Source organism: Eumetopias jubatus, unplaced genomic scaffold (assembly GCF_037043125.1).
Source record: "Eumetopias jubatus isolate StellerSeaLion01/CBP00866 unplaced genomic scaffold, mEumJub1_p1.0 scaffold_4, whole genome shotgun sequence".
Classification (NCBI taxonomy): domain Eukaryota; kingdom Metazoa; phylum Chordata; class Mammalia; order Carnivora; family Otariidae; genus Eumetopias; species Eumetopias jubatus.
Genome location: NW_028274810.1, coordinates 162,185,186 through 162,205,894, shown reverse-complemented (window position 1 = coordinate 162,205,894; position 20,709 = coordinate 162,185,186). Strand labels below are relative to the sequence as shown.

The 20,709-nt window shown below is 33.8% G+C and overlaps 1 protein-coding gene across 1 annotated transcript in view; it reads right to left on the bottom strand.

Moving 5' to 3' along the window:
• Positions 1-418: 418 nt before the first annotated feature.
• Positions 419-20,709, bottom strand: part of IL7 (interleukin 7) — a 45,227-nt gene continuing 24,936 nt past the window's right edge. Inside the window, exons 3-5 of the mRNA XM_028110871.2 lie at positions 4,623-4,703; positions 3,422-3,553; positions 419-1,329 (exon numbers count right to left, since the gene is read on the bottom strand). Of these exons, the coding sequence (XP_027966672.1) occupies positions 1,210-1,329; positions 3,422-3,553; positions 4,623-4,703 (333 nt within the window). The 3' untranslated portion in view covers positions 419-1,209. The remainder of the gene's footprint in view (positions 1,330-3,421; positions 3,554-4,622; positions 4,704-20,709) is intronic.

Genomic DNA, 20,709 nt, shown 5'->3' with positions numbered 1-20,709 from the left:
GACTCTGACCTGTCTTGACTAGGGTTTTTATTTCCCTTTGTAAGTAAGTGAAGACTGTTGACAGACCTTTCTAAACTGGATCTGGTATATACAAAAGTCTCTTTTAAAAGATTAAAATTTAACAGAAAGTAATGTTCCTGTTCTTATATAGTTTTGGTCTCATTTACATTCTGAATATTAATAAGGTTTTAAAAGTCACACATTCAATGACAGTGAGAGATCAAGTAGTAGTGCAGTATTAAAAATCTTGTCTTAAAAATTCTTAAAAATTCATGAAGTGAATCTGACAGTGTTACTACATAGGTCATTTATTATCAAAGGAGAAATGTTATCCAAAGTCAGCAATTTGTTTGTAATACTGTATGAAAATATTTTTATATAATACAAATACAGTGTCAAAATTAAATATACATTCCATTAATTAAAGGACAACATATATTATTCTGTTAAAAATATGCTTCCCAAATTGCAAACTCATTTAGACAAATTTTATTACACATAAATGACAAAAGTAACTCAGTATTATGGTTTAGCATCCTTAGAACAGGTGACTTTCTATTTTGTGAAATCATTCTTTACGGTCATCTTAAAACATTTGCTATACCATTAATGAAGACACTGTCTTATGCATTCAAGTTTAATTACATGTCTTAATCTCTCTTAAGTATCTTGGACTCCTTCATACCGCTGTTTCTTTAAGGTATTTAACTCTTACTCTCATTGGCATTACCCACATCTGTTAACTCTGAAACATTTCCAGCACAGAAGACGACAATTTTCACTCTCATCGTAGTATGCTGGTGCATAAAATTATTTTGATAATAAAGCAATGTTAATTTTTAATTCCTGCAACCTTTATATACCTCACAGATTTTATATGTCTTCTTCTGAAATTTTAAAACGGGTTTAAAACATATTATTGCAACTAATACCTTACTTGGATTGTCTTACAAAAATCACAGAATACCGATTGATTTATGTCCAAAAATATATGAAGGTTTGTCGATTGCAGCCTTTGGTTTCCACTGTTTATATCCATCTTCTAGTACTATGGTAGGAATTTCTCAATTGCTCTAATCCGCTTTTACCAGGATGCATTCTGTAACTTCTAGGGTATTCTAACCACCCCCCCCAGAACTGTATGAGAAGATAGATTCTTGAAGGATACAACTGAAGTTCATATGTCTTTATATTGCCACTCCATATTTTTCAATGTTCTTTGGAGCCCCTCAAAATTTTATTCCAACAAGTTTTTATCTTTTGTAGTAGTATCCCTAGGGAACACAAGCTCTTCTGTTTTCTCTGTTCCTTTACAGATTTATTGTCTTCCTAGAAAAAATATACAAAAAAAAGTTTTAAATTTCTATTTAAAAAATACACATTTTAAAATGTTCAATCTTTAATTTCCATCGTGTTAGGTTATGCTGAAGGTTTACTAACTAACCAGGATGGCTATTTTCTTCATATACTTGTTTTCTAGTTTATGTTCTATAAAAGTAGTTTGCTCATGTCTTTTGCTTATTACCTATTGATGTTCTAACTTTGTTGCTTTATAAAAAAAAATTGGTGCTCTGATATTTTCCCTAGCTTCTTTTATTTTAAAGTAATGGCTTTAAGGGGCACCTGGGGGGGGGGCTCAGTCGGTTAAGGGTCTGACTCTCCGTTTTGGCTCAGGTCATGATCTCAGGGATGTGAGATGCAGACCTGTATGGGGCTCAGGCACTGGATGTGGAGCCTGCTTAAGATTCTCTCCCCTACCTCCCACCCTGCATGCTCTCTCTCTCTCTCTCTCAAATAAATAAATCAATAAAACTCCAAAAAAATAAAAAATAAAGCAGTGGCTTTAAAAAATGTAGTTTAAAGGGATCCAGTTTCTAAGAGGCACATCTCGTTTCCTTTTATTAACATTATAATGAATATTTTCAAAACGAACCATTAAAAAGGAAAAGGGAAACATAAAATAAAGGAAAGATTCAAAGGGAAACATAAAGGAATTAAGTTGAATAAAAAGTTGATGAAGAAAGAAAATTATACAATCACTCTCGCCAAATTTTTAGTGGGTTGGACTTCACCCAGGGAAAGTAGTTTTATTCCTTCCTTAAAAACAAAGTCACATTTATAATATTGAACATTAATCCTTTATTGCTCCTTTCATTAATGTCATTGCTAAATTTTATATTGCTGTCAAATTCATCTAATCTATTTGAGAATCTACTTTATTTTTTGATAGTATGGAAGAAGAATAATTTCATTTAGAAATAGAGTATCAGGGAAAAGGAAAAAGCAAGACAGGTTAGTTTTCTTTTTCCTTTTTCTTTTTAACAATTTAGAATGTTTATTTTTAAATTTTTTTATTTAAAGTTTTTATTTAAATTCAAGTTAGTTAACATGTATGGTAAAATTGGTTTCAGGTGTCAAATTTAGTGATTCTTCCCTTACAGATTTATAGAAAAGAGGACAGTAGAAATTTCATATAGAGGACTAACATAAGTAAGGGGGCAAACTGGAAATAAACTTGGCAAATCCAGGACACCGAGAGGAGACTGGCTTGCATCAAATAGATAATGTGATGATAAATGAAGTGGTCCACATTCTATCATCTATATTTTCATCATTGTCAATGGGGCTCAAGGATAATCTTATCATCTTACCTCTTGTGGGCAGCTACTAGTATTAAAAAAATAAAAACACACAAGACCCTTTCTCTGTCATGAAAATGTTAAAAATTTCTTTTAAAAAAATCATAAGGAAGCTTTGGCTTTGTGAGGCAGCTGGTAAAATGTCTGAAGGGGGGTTGTGGTAATAATAATAATATATCATTTATTGAAACCTTTCTAGTACTAAGCACTTTACATGAATTATGCTATTTAATTACCCCTGTCACCATCCTTTAATGTAGATTCTATATTTTTCTCCATTTTGCAGATGAAGAAACTGTGGCTTAGTATCAAGATTGTGTCTTCCAAATCTTGTTTTGTTATATTTCATAACCACTAGCAGACAAATAAGAAAAATTAGCCCTATACTTAACAAAATTATTGAAGCAAAAAAAATTATTGGAATATATATATGTTTTAACATGTAAAGTTTTAACATGTAAAGACATTTGTTAAATACATTTGATTATCTGTTTTATTGGCTATGAGTTCTTATAAATGTGTACATATATGGGTTAAAATTATTAATGAGGTTTAGAGGTAAAAATTTACCATTCCCACCCAAGTCATCACATTAACCTCCTTTAAAGTTATCATAGCAATGAGGTATGCACTCACTTATTTTTACTCTGCTTCCATAATCTATTTCAACTTTAGGTAATCATAAGCAGTTAGAATTCTATGATAATAGATATGATCATTAAAGAATTATAGTATCCTATCACAGGACTAGTTGATATTTTTGTTCAAAGTAAACAACTTACCTTGGGGGTACAGTTCAACAATTGTAATGTGCCCTGTGAAACTCTTGATAAGTGGAGATTAAAATCCTCACTGTTATTCACTTTAACAAACTGCTTCAACTTGCGAGCAGCACGATATAAAAACACACCTTCCTATTACAGGAAAAAAAAATCAGAAGCGTTGTGGTTCAAATAAAATATTAAAAAATGACAAGCTTTCCTAAGGAGCCTAAAGCCAGAGCTGTATTGCCAAATAATGCCCCACCTCCACCGCAGATTTCCATTCCAGTTAATCACATGACTGACAAGTAACTAGACTGAAACTGTTTAGCTCCTAAGTGACAGTCTGGAGGGCCTAGAATTTGGCTTAAGGATTATTTGACTTTTTGAAGTCTTCTTTCTTCATAATATAAACTTAATGATCTTAGCACTTATGGATGAACATATAACAAGATTATTCCATTTTAAGTGAGACAACCAAAGGAGAGGGCTTCTGGAGGCAACAATAATGAAAGGTATGTGGTTTCTCTTCTTATTTTTGTACCTTTTGAGCTATGGATGAATAGCTGGAAATTAGAAAAAAGGGTCCATATTCACCTCAAACAAGTCTTTCAAATATTTAAAGTAAGAAATTAAAAAGAATTTATGAATATACAGTGCGATACTATGAGGTTAACTCAGCTACTATGAGTTTAAAAAAGACTACTGAATATCATACTAGTTTCTCTAGAAGGAAATGACACAAACTTTTGCTGAAAGGTTGGTAAATTTTAATATTCCCCCAACCAGAGGTAGTAGTTGTTTGAAAATAAGCAAATATTGAAAGAAAAAATTTCAAAGTCCTAGAAGTAAATTATGCCCATGACTTATGTTTGTGTGTGTGTGTGCAAGCAATCACTCTAACAAGCATTTTCCTGCATAAGAATGTTACAAATAAGGGATATGTCTGTCTTTGAATTCAGCAGTTTTAGCATTTTCAAAGTGAAAACTGAAATGCTAAAATAGAAAAAAAAAATATTTACCAAATAAGCATAGGGCTTTTTGTAAAATAAAAGTATAAAAGAAGACCATAGTATAATTTAATAGGTCAGTGGGAATTGTCTGGTTAGAACGAAAAGAATATGTTATTAATATAATCAATATAATTATCTAACACATACAAATAATATAAGCTTCTATAAAATCAAGCTTGAATGACATATAAATTCCAAATAATTATTACCTTATTATCATCACATGCATGTTTTTTGAAAACTTTAGGTTCATTATTCGGGCAATTGGTACGATTTTTTATCATAGTGTCCTGTAAAAAGTAATTATATAATAGTATGGTTAAATTGGGGACTTTTCTAATATATAACAATTTTAAAAACAACAATGTCATGATACTTGGTCTTAATATGTGCATCTTAAGGAAAATAACTTTAGCATGGCTCAGCTGACTAGGCATAAAGAATAGTTTCTATAGCTAAAGAATAAACAAGTATATACACAAACCCTCACATATTTAGAGCTTCTCCCAGACTCCATAACTTAACCCCATAAATCACTGAGAGGATCTGGTTCATTTGGGGAAATAGAAGTACCTATTTTAGAAGTTATACTGTGTAGACAAAGTACAATAAATTCTGAAATCATGAAGTTGAGATGCATTTAAGAGGTTTTCCAGTCCAGTTTCCTGCCACTACAAAACAGCAACAAAAAGAATTTACATAAGAATAAGAGAAAACCTCTTGGCAGATTGAAGTTGAAATTTATTCTACAGCATTTGTTTTTTGAAGATTTTATTTATTTTATTTGAGAGAGAGAGAGTTAGCGAGAGCAGGAACACAAGCAGGGGGAGCGGGAGATGGAGAAGCAGGCCTCCAGCCAGGCAGGGAGCCCGATGCAGGGCTTGATCCCAAGACCCTTGCATCATGACCTAAGCCGAAGGCAGACGCTTAATGACTGAGCCACCCAGGCGCCCCTATTCTACGGCATTTTTAACAATCCAATTTGTCTGGGACGCTTGAGATAGAACTTTGCTAAGAAACAATGGGATCAAGTGTGTGTGTATTGTTACGTAGGAGTAGGAAGGCAGACAATACATGTTCATTTTTTATTTCTAAGGAATGTAGTAGTAGAAGGTGGGGATTACCCGAATTCGGAATTTAGTTGAGGTATTAGGAAGAATTTCCTAAGGATTCAGATTCTCTTCTACACAGGATTGGACTAGTTCTGTCAAGCAAATGAACAATTTCATGCTATCAGAGCTTCCAGAAGGATTTCAAGCAATCTTAGCCTGTATGTTGTCACCAAAGAAACAGGGTAAGTGGAAGAATGGCAAGATTTAATCATGGGCTTCTAGTCTTGATCTGTCTCTCAGAAAAGTGTGCATTACTCTGGTCACCTGAGAAAAGTGTAAATGGTCTCTGGGTTTATCCTGACTTTAATTGTATTTACTATCTGCTTTACTGTAGGAATTAGTGTTTGAACATTCATTTAACCACTCAACGCTTACTATCAGTCAATGTGCAGGGTCCTTGCCAAGCCCAAGGGAAAAACAGACAAAGAAAGCACAGTCCCAGTTTCTTGTTGCCATTTGATATAAAGGGCAGATACTACATCATCCCTTGGACACTTTTTATATCACTTCTTACCTTTGTTAAGTGTGTGCTTTTGTAAACAAAATATTTGTTAGTGCCTGTCTCCTCATACTGCAAATATCTTAAGTGCAAATGGATATATTTTCTATAACTAACTTCATGTTGCCATTATACACATTCCTGAAGAGGTAGTAAAGAATTAACATTTGCCTATTAAATCATCTTCCTATGGATTTCCATTTAACTCAAAAAAAACCCCACAATAAATCATACATACATTTCTCTTTGATAAAACATAGAGCATTTCATTTTTGCGATGCCATTATTAAAAAAAAAAAACCTATAAGAGAGACCCTTAACTATAGAGAACAAATTGAGGGTTGATGGACGGAGGTGGGCAGGGGATAGGATAAATGGGTGATGGGCATTAAGGGGTGCACTTGTTTTTTTTTTTAAGATTTTTTATTTATTTTATTTATTTATTTGAGAGAGAGAGCATGAGAGGGGAGAGGTTCAGAGGGAGAAGCAGACTCCCTGCTGAGCAGGGAGCCTGATGCGGGACTCCATCTCAGGACTCTGGGGATCATGACCTGAGCTGTAGGCAGTTGCTTAACCAACTGAGCCACCCAGGTGACCCAAGGAGGGCACTTGTGATGAGCACTGGGTGTTTTAATATATAAGTGATGAATCACTAAATTCTACACCTGAAACTAATATTACACTGTATGCTAGCTGGAATTTAAATAATTTTAAATTAAATTATTAAATTATTTAAATTAAATTAAATAATTTCAAATTAAATTTGAAACATTAGGAAAAAAAGAAGATAGACAAATGTGCATGTTTTCCAATTTACCAAAAATATTATGCAAAAATACAGCATAGAATTAGTACTTATTTCTTGGATCATTTTAACAAATTGCATGGCACATGAATATATGAAAAGCCACTTGGGTAAGCCATTGCTCCAATGAATTTTTAAAAAACTCATTTAGATGTAGGTATATGTTCTTATATGCATGTATAACATACAGAAAAGTAATGTTATACCAGTTGATTTGTTTGCCAAATGTTTGCTACAGTATATAAAGATGTTACTATAAACTAAAAGATTGACTCTTATATAGGTAACAATTATTGACTTCAGTGAATACATTAACAGGTATATATGAGTGCATATTACAGTTGGTTTCTGAAATTGTTTTTATTCAAGCCTGATAAGAAGGATGGCTCAGACTAAGGTTAATAGAATCATGGAGTTGGAAAGAACCTTAGATGTCCATCTCTTGAGTTACTTTACTTGATTTGCTTTACCAATAATAATTTCTTATAAGCATCATGACATGTTTGAAGATTTCTTCATATTTAATATGGATATGGAAAATTAAAAGAGAAAAGCCAGGATCACAATGACTGTGAACTGCAATATTTTCCAGTATAAAACATGATATTATATAAATTGTTCTAAAAATACATGTCTTTTCAATCTATAGATTTACATGTCTTTCATTTCAGCATAGTTTTCTTCTTTGAATTATTTCCCTTGCACTTGTAACAGTATCTTCTTCAGAAACACTAATTGTGTATCCAATGGATTTTCTATTTCACCTTTTCTTCTATATATTTGTCTTTGATTTTTTATAAAATTTCATTTTTTGTGATTTTCTCCACCATGTCTTCCATATGCCTGTTCTAACGGGGCACTTATTTCTGGTTTCCATTTTATTCTCCATTTTTTCCCTAAATCTAAAGAGCTCACCTTCATTTTCTCTGTCATCTCTTCTCCTCAAACTGTATTATTTTTTAGATTTTTTTTTACTTTGGTTTCTTAGAGAGTGTTGAGAAAAATCTGACATTTTCTACTGCTTTCATGGGTAATTAATCTTTGATCTGAATTCTTCATTTTCCTTATCTATGTTTTCATTTGCTTATTTACATGTTCATTTGCTCATTTATTTTGGTAGTATCAATGCATAGTTTTTTTATTTTCTGGAGATATATAGATATAGATATAGACATAGAGATATATATCTATATATATATTTAAATTCAATTAGTTAACATATAGTGTATTATTAGTTTCAGAGGTAGAGTTCAGTGATTCATCAGCCTTATATAATACCCAGTGCTCATTATGTCATGTACCCTCCTTAATGTCCATCACCCGGTTACCCCATCTCCTCACCCCCCTCCCCTCCAGCAACCCTCAGTTTGTTTCCTACGGTTAAGAGTCTCTTTTGGTTTGTCTTCCTCTCTGGTTACATCTTGTTTTATTTTGCCCTCCCTTCCTCTATGCTTCTGTTTTGTTTCTTAAATTCCACATATGAGTGAAATCCTATGATAACTTACTTTCTCTGATTGACTTATTTCACTTAGCATAATACCCTCTAGTTCCATCCACATTGTTGCAAATGGCAATATTTCATTTTTTTGGATGGCTGAGTAATATTCCATTGAATACATATATATGTGTGTTCAATGGAATATATATACACTATATATATTCTAAAAATATATATACACTATATATTCTTTATCCGTTCATCTGTCGATGGACACCTGGGCTCTTTCCCTAGTTTGGCTATTGTGGACATTGCTGCTATAAACACTGGGGTGCAGGTGTTATTTTCTGGTTAACTTTGAAGGGATGCAAAACTAAATTAGATTATTTTTCAGCTAATATTCAACTTTTCCCTCTACCCATCAGAGGATGTATTAGTTTTCTAGGGCTGTTGTGGCAAGTTGCCAAAAACAACAGAAGTTTCTTTTGTCACAGTTCTGGATGTCAGAAGTCCAAAAGGAAGGTACCAGTTGGATAATCTAGGGGCGAATTCATTTGTTTGCCTCTTCTTTTCTCTGTCAGCCACCAGCAGTTTTTGGTGTTCCTTGACTTATGGCCACATGGTCCCAGTCTCTGCCTGCAACTTTATCACCTTCTTCTCTATGTGTGGGTCAAGTCTCCCCCTGCCTTTCTTTTTTTTCTTTCAAGTTTTTATTTAAATTCTAGTTAGTTAACATACAGTGTAATATTAGTTCTGGTATAGAATTTCGTGATTCAACACTTACACGCAAGACTCGGTGCTTATCACAAGTGCCCTCCTGAATCCCTATCACTTATTTAACCCATACCCCCACCCCCGCTCATCTCCCTTCTGGTAACCATCAGTTTGTTCTCTATACTTAAGTGTCTATTTCCTGGTTTGCCTCTCTTTTTTCCCCCCTATGTTCATTTGTTTTGTTTCTTAAATTCCACATATGTGTGAAATCATATGGTATTTGTCTTTCTCTGACTTATTTTACTTAGCATGATACTCCCTAGCTCCATCCATGTCATTGCAAATGGCAAGATTCCATTGTTTTTTCATGGCTGAGTAATATTCCTGTGTGTGTGAGTGTGTGTGTGTGTGTGTGTGTATGTGTGTGTGTGTGTGTGTGTAACATCTGGATGCATGCATCCTTTCGAATCTGTATTTTTGTATCCTTTGCATAAATACCTAGTAGTGCAATTGCTGGATCATGGGGCAGTTCGATTTTTTAAAAGATTTTTTAAATTTATTCATTTGAGAAAGAGAGACACACAGAGAGAGCACAAGCAGAGGGAGAGGCAGAGGGAGAAGCAGACTCCTTATTGAGCTGGGAGCCCAGACGTGGGGCTCGATCCCAGGACCTAGAGATCATGACCCAAGCTGAAGGCAGATGCTTAACCATCTGAGCCACCCAGGGCAGTTCTATTTTTAACCTTTTTTGAGGAACCTCCATATTGTTTTCCAGAATGGCTACACTAGTTTGCATTCCCACCCCTACCTTTCTCTTATAAAGACACTTGTGATGGCCATTTAGGGCCCAAATAGATAATCCAGGATAATCTTATTATGTCAAAATTCTTAACTTAATCACATCTGCAAAGACTGCTCTTCCCTATAAATTTCTAAAGATTTGAACCTGATATCTTCAAGCCATAGCCTCCTATAGAGAAGTATTTCCCTGACCGTTGATGTTGAGTTTGACCAAAAGACTGTGCTTTGGATAGTGGACATTTGCAGATTGGACAAGAGCAGAGGTTTGAAATGTATTTGCCCAACTGAGTTTGGCTACTTGTACTCATGTCTTTCAACATGAGGAGAATAAGTCTCTGGTAGCAGCCTTTTCATTATCTATTACTACATAATAAATTATCACAAAACTTAGTAGCTTAAAACAACAAACATTTATTACTATATAGTTTCTGTGGTCCAGGAATTTAGGAGGAGCTTAACTAGGTACTTCTGACTCTATGTCTTCCATGGGGCTACAGTTAAGATGTTGGCCATGTCTGTAATCACCTAAGGCTTGACTAGGACTAGAGGATCCACTTTCAAAAGGCAAAATTGTTGCCAATGGCAAGATTTCATTCTTTTTTATGGCTGAGAATTTTCCATTATATATTTATGTGTGTGTGTGTGTGCGTGTATATACATATATACACTTTCCACATCTTCTTTATCCATTTGTCAGTCAACAGACATTGGGTTCTTTCCATAATTTGGCTGTCGTTGATAATGCTGCTATAAACATTGGGGTGCATATATCCCTTTGAATTAGTATTTTTGTATTCTTTGGATAAACACCTAGTACTGCAATTACTGGATCATAGGGTAGTTCTATTTTTAACTTTCTGAGGAACCTCCATACTCTTTCAGAGTGGCTGCACCAGTTAGCATTCACCAAAAATGCAAGAGAGTTCCCCTTTCTCCAAATCTTTGCAGATACTTGTTGTTTCTTGCGTTGTTGATTTTAGCCATTCTGACAGGTGTGCGGTGATATCTCATGTTGTATCTCATATTGTAGTTTTGATTTGTATTTCCCTGATCAAATGGTGTTAGGAAAACTGGACAGCAACATGCAAAAGAATGAAACTGGACCACTTTCTTACAAAATACACAAAAATAAATTCAAAATGGCTAAAAGACCTAAATGTGAGACAGGAATCCATCAAAATCCTAGAGAACACAGGCAGTAATCTCTTTGACATTGGCCATAGCAACTTCTTACTAGATATGTCTCTGGAGGCAAGGGAAACAAAAACAAGAATAAACTCTTGGGACTTCATCAAAATAAAAAGCTCCTGCACAGTGAAGGAAACGATCAACAAAACTAAAAGGCAACTTATGGAATGGGAGAAGATATTTGCAATGACTTATCTGATAAAGGCTTAATACCAAAATGTATAGAGAACTTACAAACTAAACAAGACGAACACCCAAAAAACGAATAATCCAATTAAAAAAATTGGCTAATGACATGAATAGACATTCTTTCAAAGAAGACATACAAATGGCAAATGGCCAACAAATTCAAAATGATGCTGAACATCAGTGGTAATGACTTTTTAAATAAAATTCCAAAGGAATGATTCATGAAAGAAATAATTGATAATCTGGATTTCATTAAAATAAAAACTTCAAAACACAGGCATATACATATATATTTCCCCTGATTATAGTAATTATAGTAGCACTACCCATATTTATATATGTACATAATGTAATATATAATATATAATATAGTATGTAAAGTATAATTACATATTTATTATATTGACATACACATACACCTATCTCTTTGAAAACAAAGTTTGCAAAATAAACTTTTTTAGAGACTTGTTTGCTGAGGTTGTTCACATAGATAGGCAGGGAATCAACAGAAGATTAATATGCTATCATCTAATGACTGCTTCTATGATTAGCCTTGCAGTTATAGTAACTAATTAAGAATCTAAGTGTTTTTAAATGATGCCTTTCCACCCAGAGGTGATTTTTACCTAGATAAGATGAATACCAATGTAGGAGTATAACATTCTTTTTCCACACAAAGTTGCATAAAGTGGCTCAGCATACATTCAAATGGTAGATTCCTGCCTTACCCATATTGACCCCCCAGACATTTTTTTTAGTTGAGATATAATTGGCATGTAACATTAGTTTCAGGCATACAACAATGATTCAATATTTACGTATATTGCAAAATGATCACCACAGTAAGTCTAGATAACATCCATCACTATACAGTTACAACTTCTTTCTTGTGATGAGATACATACATATATACAATACAGCACCCTCAACTATAGTCACCATGCTTTACATGACATTCCCAGGACTTACTAATTTTATAATGGGAATTTTGTACCTTTTGACTACCTTCACCCATATTCCCGCCGCCCCCCCCCGACTCTGAGAAACAAACTGAGGGTTCTAGAGGGGAGGGGGTGGAGGGATGGGTTAGCCTGGTGATGGGTATTAAAGAGGGCACGTATTGAATGGAGCACTGGGTGTCATACGCAAACAATGAGTCATGGAACACTACATCAAAAACTAATTATGTAATGCATGTTGATTAACATAACAAAATAAAATTTAAAAAAGCAGACAACATATATAGTTATATATAACACATACATATCACAACAAATTTTGGTGAATCATAGGATATCACGTTATAGGCCTGCATTGAGGCCATCTTAAAAAACATCTTATGAAATGCATTATCATATTTATAGTAGAGATGTTAATTAAGAAGTTATCCATTGGACTCTGAGAAACAAACTGAGGGTTCTAGACGGGAGGGGGCTGGTGATGGGTATTAAAGAGGGCGCGTACTGCGTGGAGCACTGGGTATTATACGCAAACAATGAATCGTGGAACACTACATAAAAAACTAATGATGTAATGTATGGTGACTAACATAACATAATAAAATTAAATTAAAAAAAAGAAAGTTTATGGAAAAAGTAGAAAAAGAGGGAAATAAAGAATGGTATCTTAGTAATAATGATGATATAACTGACTTTTTAAACTTAATAAATATTTTCTGAACAACTTCAAGATTCAGGTGTGGTTCTCAGCACTGAAGATTCACAGATGAAAAAGTACTCCTATGATACTTTTAATCACAGTGTTGAATGTGTGTTTCTGTAAAACACACAAAGCTTAACTACATATCTTTCCTATTCTCAGAAAGATCCTTTGAGTTCACTGCTATCATTACTCCTTCATTACACCGGGACATAATATACATTTTCTTTCAAAGGAAAAAACTGAGGCATAAAGAGACAGAGTAATTTGTCCAAAGGCACAGTTAGTGGATGCTAGAATCAAAAATTATGCCTAGGCCATCTAACTCCAAAGCCCTTTTCATAACGGTAATGCTGTACCTGCTTTCTTTGGGAATAGTTATATGACATACTTGTTATATAATAGGAATTTCTCAGTGGAGATGCCAATGTTTCAAGAAAAAGAATAGATAACTAATTAAATCAAAATTGAGTCTAAGAGGAGGCCATGTGGAAGAAAATCTCAAGTGCATTTTTAAAGCTGTTACTTTTAGGATACAGGGGGAATATTTCTTTCTCCAAGACAGAAGGGAATGAGAAGATTGACATATTTCTAAGAATTTTTGCTTTAATATTGCCATATATTGTATGTAAAGATTGTGACTAGTCTCTTTGCTCTTTACAATAATTTTTATTAAAATAAAATATTCCTGGGGCACCTGGGTGGCTTAGTCGTTAAGCATCTGCCTTCGGCTCAGGTCATGATCCCAGGGTCATGGGATCCAGCCCCACATCGGGCTCCCTGCTCAGCAGGAAGCTTGCTTCTCCCTCTCCCACTCCCCCTGCTTGTGTTCCCTCTCTCACTGTGTCTCTCTCTGTCAAATAAATAAATAAAATCTTAAAAAAAATAAATACAGTAAAATATTCTTTGTAGACATACAGATGGCCAACAGACACATGAAAAGAAGCTCAACATCACTCATCATCAGGGAAATACAAATCAAAACTACAGTGAGATATCACCTCACACCAGTCAGAATGGCTAAAATTAAAAACAGGAAACGACAGATGTTGGAGAGGATGCAGAGAAGGGGGAACGCTCCTACACTGTTGGTGGGAATGAAAACTGGTGCAGCCACTCTGGAAAATAGTATGGAGGTTCCTCAGAAAGTTAAAAATAGAAGTACCCTACGATCCAGCAATTGTACTACTAGATATTTACCCAAAGGATACAAAAATACTGATTCAAAGGGATATATGCACCCTGATGTTTATAGCAGCATTATCAATAATAACCTAAAAATTATGGAAAGAGCTTAAATGTCCATTTACTGATGAATGGATAAAGAAGATGTGGTTTATATGTATAACACACACACACACACACACACACACACACACACACACAGAGAGAGAGAGAGAGAGAGAGAGAAATATTACTCAGACATGAAAAAGAATGAAATCTTGCCCTTTACAACAATATGGATAGAACTAGAGAGTATTATGCTAAGCGAAATAAGTCAGAGAAAGACAAATACCATACAATTTCATTCATATGTGGAATTTAAGAAACAAAACAAACAAACATGGGGAAAAAAGAGGCAACCCAGTAAACAGACTCTTACTTATAGAGAACAAACTGAGGGTTACTGGAGGTGGGCAGTGGGATGGGTTCAACAGGTGACGGGCATTAAGGAGGGCACTTGTGATTAGCACCAGGTGTTGTATGTAAGTGATGAATCACTAAATTCTACAATAGAAATTAATATTGCACTGTATGTTAACTGGCTGGAATTTAAATAAAAAAACTTAGAAAAGAAAAAAAAGACATAAAATATTCTTCTTTGTTTTCTTTGATAATACTTTTGAAGTTTATTTTATTCATAGGGTGACCACACACCCCAGATTTCTGGGACCATTCTGTATGGTACCAGAATGGCAGCCTATTGGTTAGCTTCCTCATGCATTCTTAAAAGTGTTCTAGTTTGGGCAATAAATTTTTTGCTCACCATATTTGTACTATGGTACTTTGATTATTGGTTTGCATGGTATAGAGTTTTCCTATCTTTTTGTTTTTTAATTACTTTGAACATAACTAAAAAATACTTTTAATGTCAAATATATTACTTGCTTGCCATTATTCAATCGATACTGAGATATATGATGAAAACCTTTTTAATTTCTCTCCACCATCCCCACTAGAATCACCCACCTGAGCTGATAGGTATTAGCAGTTTGATGAAAATATCCTTCTTGCTCAAGAAAACCTATGCATGTATGTAATGTGCATATAAGCCTACAAAATTCACTCATATATCTGCATATATAAGATATATGAAGATATTTTCCTTTACCGTTTTTTAAAAAAGGTTCAGGGTATATATATTATTGCTCTTCTTGTTATGTATTATTTTTACTTTATATAGTGACTATCATTCTAGGCCAAATATATCTGGAACAATTTTTTCATAACTGTATTATGTTCCACATCCAGAGTATTCTATGGTTTATTCAAAAGTTTTTTAATGTTGAACAGTCAATATTTGCTCCTACAAACAGCGCTACAATAGGGCATCTTTGTGTGTGTATGCATATATGTTTGTATGTGCATATTATCCCCTTTGACTTGAATGCTTACATGTCTGTAGAATTGCTTCCCCTCATTGAAAGTTGCTTAAGAAAATGGTATATTCATTTTTAAAATTATTCACACTTTGACCAGCAAATAAGGGAGCCCATTGGGTCACATCTTTGCCAGCAACAGATGTCATCAGCCTTTAACATTTTTACCAATCTTGATATGTGAAAATCTGTGCCTCATCATAGCTTGAATTTGCATGTCTATTACTATTAGAAAATGAGCATCATTTCATGTTGACAATTTGCGTTTCCTTTTATATGACTAGCCGGTTCTTATCCGTTCTTAGGTTGTTTGTCTTTTAATAACCAGTTTGTACATTTTATATAAGAAATATTTTAAAACTTTCTATGTTTTATTTCGGTTGTATCTCTCATATAATGCATATTTTTTAACAATTAGTCTTAATTTCAGACCTTAATTCTTATTTATTGTTAGATATCCATTATTATTTCTTTATGCTCCTTTTCATTTGCTTTATAATTTTGGCATATGAAAGATAATTCTTATAAAGTGTTTTCCAAAAATCTATTAAAATTATATTCTTTCTCAATATAAATGGTACATATATCTCATATAAATGTTCATGCTGAAATACGAAGAGGGATTTATTATCTTTTTTACTTTCTTTCAGTCCTCCTGTAACTACATGTTTTGCATATTATTAGTTTTTAGGTAGAACATGTTATTGTTGTGTTTCTATATTTATAATAACTACGTAGACATCACAAAACAGTTCAGTATTTAATAATAGTCATTTTATAACGTCATTTCTTCATTACTGAAATATAATAATACCTTGTTTGGCTGGGCTAATCTTGCAGTCAGATTTTTGTTGTGATTGTTTTAGAGAAGAAAGTTGTATCCTTACTGGGCTCTGTGTATTTTTATTTTTCTTGGCACATTGATTAAAATTTGCCTGTGTGTAGGATTGTGGACTCATGCTCCTGTTACTATAAATCTTAGTAGAGATTGGTCAACTGGAGGTAAAAATGGGTGAAAAATTGGAGGGTAGCCTAATTTTATTTTCCTTTATTGGAAACCTTTTCTCTTTATTTTTCCAAGATGATGCTTGTTTGAAAAATTTCTCTTTGAAATATACTAGTGTTTGTTTCTTATTATTGTTGACATAATCAACAGACTTTATGTATTTTTAAAATACAGAAAGAGATCTCTCTTCAATTCTGGAATTTTTGCTTCTATTTGTTATTTTTTTCTTACAATATATATAGTTACATAAAGTCTTTGCCTTTTCTTTTCTTTTGGGAAATCTTTACATGTGTGTCCATGAAATGATTACAACATAAAGTCGCTCTTTTTTTTTTACACACACATTATTATAATATAAGCCTTTACCTTCCTATCTTAGTGAGATAGACTCTCATTTTCCAAGTTATTTCTTTTTTTATAAGATTTTGTTTATTTATTTGAAAGAAAGACAAAGAGTGAGAGAGAGAGAGCATGAGTGGGGTGAGGGGCAGAGGAAGAAGCAGACTCCCTGCTGAGCAGGGAGCCCCAATGAGGGGCTCCATCTCAGGACTCTGGGATCATGATTTGAGCTGAAGGCAGACACTTAACTGACTGAGCCACCCAGGCACCCCTGCCATGTTATTTCTGAAAGTCCTCATGGTATTATCTAATGTTTACTCTGTAATAACTCCTCAGTTCTTCCACTTGATCTCCTCAACTCACTGTCAAGGTCTTCCTCTAGAAATGATGATGTTCGTGAATTCACCACTTTTCTTGGGTAGAGCTAGTGAGAACCAGTAATGATCCCCCTCTAGTTGTGGAGAGGAATCACAGCCTTTTGTGTCAAAGCATTTTTCTGGCTGTTGGAACTCCAAACACATTGTGTTTGTGAACACTGTGCTTTCTTTCCATATCTTACCAATTCCTCCCCCCTCTTCATTACTTAGCAGTCACATAATTTCTGGGGCTTAATCCGCTCCCACTTCTGGGTTAGACTTTAATTGGTCTAAGACTTAGACACTAAGTCAATAGGAGTTACCTGATCTTCCTTGTCAAAGTAAGTGACTCAAATAACCAAGATCTAAAGCATTCAGGTCCTTGGTATTCTATTGTCATAACAACTGTTTCATAGGTAATCCAATAAAAAAATAGCTAATTGGTTATACGCAAGAGAATAATTATTCTTCTGGATCTGAAAGAAGCAATAAACTCTGGTTGTTACTGGTAAGCCACAGCATGAAGCCAAATGACACATAGAGAAATGCAGAATGAAAAGAACTGTAAAGAAATGAAGCTGATAGATAAATGGATAAAAAAGATATGGTACACACACACTGGAATATTACTCAGTGATAAAAAGAATGAAATCCTGCCATTTCCCACAACATGGATTGACCTACAGGGTATTTTGCTAAGTGAAATATACAGAGAAGGACAAATACCACATGATTTCATTTATATATGGAATCTAGAAAACTAAAAAAAATAATGAAACAGACACATATACAAGAAACACACTGTTGGTTAACAGAATGGAGAGATCTAGGGGGGAGCAGGTGAAACAGAGGTACAAACTTTCAATTATAAAATAGTCATGGAACTGTAATGTACAACATAGGAAATATAGTTAATAATATTACAATAACTTTGTATGGTAACAGATGGCAACTAGACTTATCATGGGGATCATTTCACAATGTATAAAAATATCCAATCACTATTATGTACACCTGAAACTAACAAGATATTTTATGTCAATTATACTTCATTTAAAAATAGCCAATAAATACTCTTTAATGTTGAAGTTCATTTATGTCCAGTTTTCTACTACTTGTAAGTGAAAGCATACTAACTGACATACCTTCTTCAGCCTGAAGGATTTCATAACTAATATTCTGGACTCTGGCTGCTCTAAAAACAGCCCCCCTTCTGACGCAGCTACTTCTACCAATGAAAATCTATGGCTCCCTTTTGCCCTACTTTCACATGGTCACCGTTAGCATTAAAAAAGCTCTCTAGTCCTCTTAACTGAGATTTTTAGAGCAACTCATTTCCAGTTCCAAAGAGAGGAGGGAGTTCCTCCTCCTGTATATAAAAAAAGAAAAATAAGAAAACAACCCAAAACACGGTCACATTTCCTATCCTCCCAGGCATGTCCTCTTCCTAGAATGATTGATAGTGCAAACAATACCGAACACAACAACAATCACCACCACCATTATACTCCAGAATCCTAGACAAAGCAGATTCACAAACAGACTAAGTGAGAAAACTAGTGATAGGCAGAGCTAGCCTACAAACACAGGTTGGGCCAGTTACAAAGCTCATGCTTTTTCTACTACACCAAGGTTGCCATCCAAGTAAGGTGAACTTGATTAAAAATTTTTAATCAACAAAGTTTAATAGAAGAGTTGAGAATATAAGTTCTAGCCAAAAACCAATAAAATATATTCTATTCTGAATCCTGAACCCTATCCACATGATATGTCTTATAATCTTTTTTGTTTGCTTATACATTCATTTATGTACCTACTTAAAAAATTTACTGGATATACATGCATATTCATCTTCTATGCATATATTATAGAATGATAAGTGCCTTAATAGTAGTCAAGATAAAATACTATAAAAGATTACTTTTGACTGGTCTTATGAATGAAGTATAACCTGAGCTTGATATTAAAGGGTAGTTAAATTTGAGTATGTGAATATTTGGGGAGAAAGACAGGAGAAGTAGAAAATTCCAGAATGAGAGAACACAGAGCAAAGGCACAAAATGGTGGCACAAAAATTTGGGGCTCCTTCGAAAAACAGTAAGTAGTTTAGTTTGGTTGTGGTATAGAGAGTGTAAGGGGCAATGTGGAGTGGTAGTTAGGCTAGAAATCCAGACCGGGAGCAGATAATGCTTTCCAAATGCCCAGATAAGGTATTAATTCTGCATTCAGTAGCCAATGAGTGGTAACCTATGGAAAGTTGTTGGGCAGGGATATAGCATGATTTCAACTCTGCCTTATGATGATTAGTACATGTTGGAGAAGTATTCACACTGTATTCTTGACTGTGATGCTCATATACTTTGCCTGGGGAAGCAAATTAGGTGGTGGGTAGATGTAAATTATGAGAGAGATGCAGTGTGAGGAGGTAGATAAAATTTACATGACAAATACAGAAAAATTAGAAGGAAGGCTGTAAGAATTCTGTCTCACTGGAAATACACAACTGGGGTAAGTCCCGCTGAATAAAGGTCCAGACTCCAAGATATTTGGAAATATCTTAATAGGTAAACAGGCATTCTTTAGTTTGGAATAGTCACTGTGAAACAGATGATAAATTAATCAACTCCAAATGTATAACCATGTCCTATATTTTCTACCAAAAATGTAGGAGAAAGAAAAATACAGTATATATATATATATATATATATATATATATATATATATATATACACTCAACTATGTTTGTCTTGTCTAATGTTTTGGATTTCTCTATTTCTGAGAATTCATCCTCAATAGACAGGTTTTTAGAAGAGAACAGATACCAAGTATATGCAAAGGCTAAAAAAGCACATCCTTATCAAACTCTGTACCCTTGCTTTCCCTTTGTCTACTGCCCAACTTTGCTGGGTTAATCAGGGGGGTGCAGAGTAGTTGAAATTTTTTGGCTTTAGTATTTACTTTTTGTTATGACAATGAATATATATTAATTATGCTCTTGTATTAAAGAAACGAGATATTTAATAGCCAAAATATGTTTCCTACTAAATTTTATGCTAAAATTCTAAGGTAAATATGTAGTACTATTAATTAACAACTATAAATTTATTAACCAAAGTTCTGAGGCTATCAAAGTATAATAATGTTACTTTCCCAGTCCTTCCTATGACCAAGAGTAGCCCAAGTACAGCAGCTCTAATTAAATATATTGTCATTTTGCTACTCATTTAATTACACTCAGAAAATAGCGTGTTTAATATTATATGTCTCCATAGTACATAAACAATAGCAGAAATAAAAAGTTAAATACTTTAACAATTAATATTAATGATCATTTACTATAGAGAGCACACCAGGAATAAAAAAAGAGGATCAGTCCAAAAAACATTGAAAATGAGTGTCTTATCAAATATTTCAAAATAACATCATGAAAGTGCCTCCAAAGTGCTTTTTATGCAGAAGAGTTAGAAAAGAAAACTTGTGTTTCTGAGTTTCCACTTGTAGAAATACCTCTATAGAATTTTTCTGATGAGGCTCAAAATAAGAAAAATCGAACAATCAGCAACATTCATTAAAAATACTTATAGTTCTAT